This window comes from Centroberyx affinis, unplaced genomic scaffold (genome assembly GCF_046629955.1).
Source record: "Centroberyx affinis isolate AG114_WGS23_722 - 3 ecotype Tasmania unplaced genomic scaffold, CSIRO-AGI_Caff_v1 ptg001018l_1, whole genome shotgun sequence".
Lineage (NCBI taxonomy): Eukaryota > Metazoa > Chordata > Actinopteri > Beryciformes > Berycidae > Centroberyx > Centroberyx affinis.
Genome location: NW_027279578.1, coordinates 70,001 through 71,682, shown reverse-complemented (window position 1 = coordinate 71,682; position 1,682 = coordinate 70,001). Strand labels below are relative to the sequence as shown.

At 39.7% G+C, this 1,682-nt stretch overlaps 1 protein-coding gene across 1 annotated transcript in view; it reads right to left on the bottom strand.

The window, feature by feature from the left end:
- Positions 1–504: 504 nt before the first annotated feature.
- The window catches only part of LOC139646915 (LIM/homeobox protein LMX-1.2-like), a gene marked incomplete at its 5' end in the record, with an annotated part of 21,182 nt that continues 20,004 nt past the window's right edge, over positions 505–1,682 (bottom strand). Inside the window, one exon of the mRNA XM_071522704.1 lies at positions 505–656. Coding sequence (XP_071378805.1) covers positions 505–656 — 152 coding nt within the window. The remainder of the gene's footprint in view (positions 657–1,682) is intronic.

The following is a 1,682-nucleotide window of genomic DNA, read 5'->3' as shown; positions in this document are numbered from 1 at the left end:
CACACTGTTTGGCTTCGTCACGACTTCCAACGATCAGTGACTTGAACTTTAGGGAACGCTTCTCGCTTTTCATCCCGTTAAAAAACATTTCCATTGTAATATCTGTACAAATATAGCAACGCTCAAGTCTTTTTTGAGAAGAACCGCCTTGTGGAAAGGAACGTTCGCGAGCGATCTCTCCAGCATCACATTGAACCCTGTTGAAAAGCTTAAGCTCCCGCAATCAATCCCCATACAGGTAGCGAGAGGCATGGTTGAGGAGCCCGGTTTCCGTTTCAAGTTTCCTTTGGCTAGTGGAGGTCAGTCAGGTTTATTTGGGGGGGATTCGCTCTTGAACGGCAGTCATATTTCCCTGGTATCTGATTATGTTCCTGCAGGACGAAGCTGTAGCCCGTGTGTTTTATTGGCTGTACAATTGTGAGCTCTCTATCCACGGACCTGGGAAGCGACGTGGCGGGTGGGATGGGGGGGGGGGGGGGTGCGGAGGACAGTGACGATGGACTTTCAGGAGGCAAAATAGGAGCTCTGCATGGAGTAGAGGCGGTCGATGGGGTTGCCCACCCGGCCCTGCAAGGAGCCGACGTCCGTGGCCATGAAGCAGTCGCTCAGACTCGTCAGGGAGGTGTCGCTGTCGATGTCATGGAAGATGTCGTTACCTGTTAAGAGCAGAATCAGAATCAGAATCAGAAACAGAAACAGAAACAGAATCAGAAACTTTATGTCTATTGGTGCAGGGGTCAACATAAAGACAAATAAGAATAAGAAAAATGGAAAAAATGGAAAAACTATATACAATACAAATACAATTAAAATAGTAGAAAGTAAAAGATGTAGTAGATAAAAGTAGAAATAGTAAAAGATATATGCAATGAGCTATGTACTGATATGTGCAATAAGCAATATGTGAGGTTAAGTACATTTACATTATATGATCAGTGATATAGCATATAATGTAAATGTACTACTTAACATTGCACATTGCTTATTGCACATATCAGTACATAACTCATTGCACATATCGTTTACATATGAACTATATCTTTGACTTTCTATGTTAATTGTATTTGTATTGTATATACTTTTTAAATTTTTTACATTTTTATTTATTAATTAGTATAAATGTACTTAACACTGCACATTGCTTATTGAACATATCAGTACATAACTCATATCTTTTACATATCAACTATATCTTTGACTTTCTACTATTTTAATTGTATTTGTATTGTATATACTTTTTACATTCTTTACATTTTTATTTACTCATTTAGGGAGGACAGACAAAGAAAAAAAACAAACACGACTTCTGCAGTGACGTGAACTCGTTTCATAAAGACAGACAGGGAGTAGCTCTTGCAGCAACAAGCCCCTTCAAAAAAAAAAAAAAAAAAACATGAGAAAGAACAACTCCCCAATAACAAATTGAAATGACATAGTAATAACTGGGTTGTGGCAATAACACAAAATGAGCTTGGCTCTGTTAATGGGAGGCATGTGGCCCGGTTTGTCTCTAATTGCACCTATCGGCACCTCAATCAAAGTTCTGTCTGCACGTTTCAAAGCTCCAATATAGATATGGAAGACAAACAGAGAGCAGTGTTATAGCTAGGGCACACACACACACACACACACACATGCACACACACATTGTTTTCCCCGAGTCCAAATGTTTAATTGCAGCA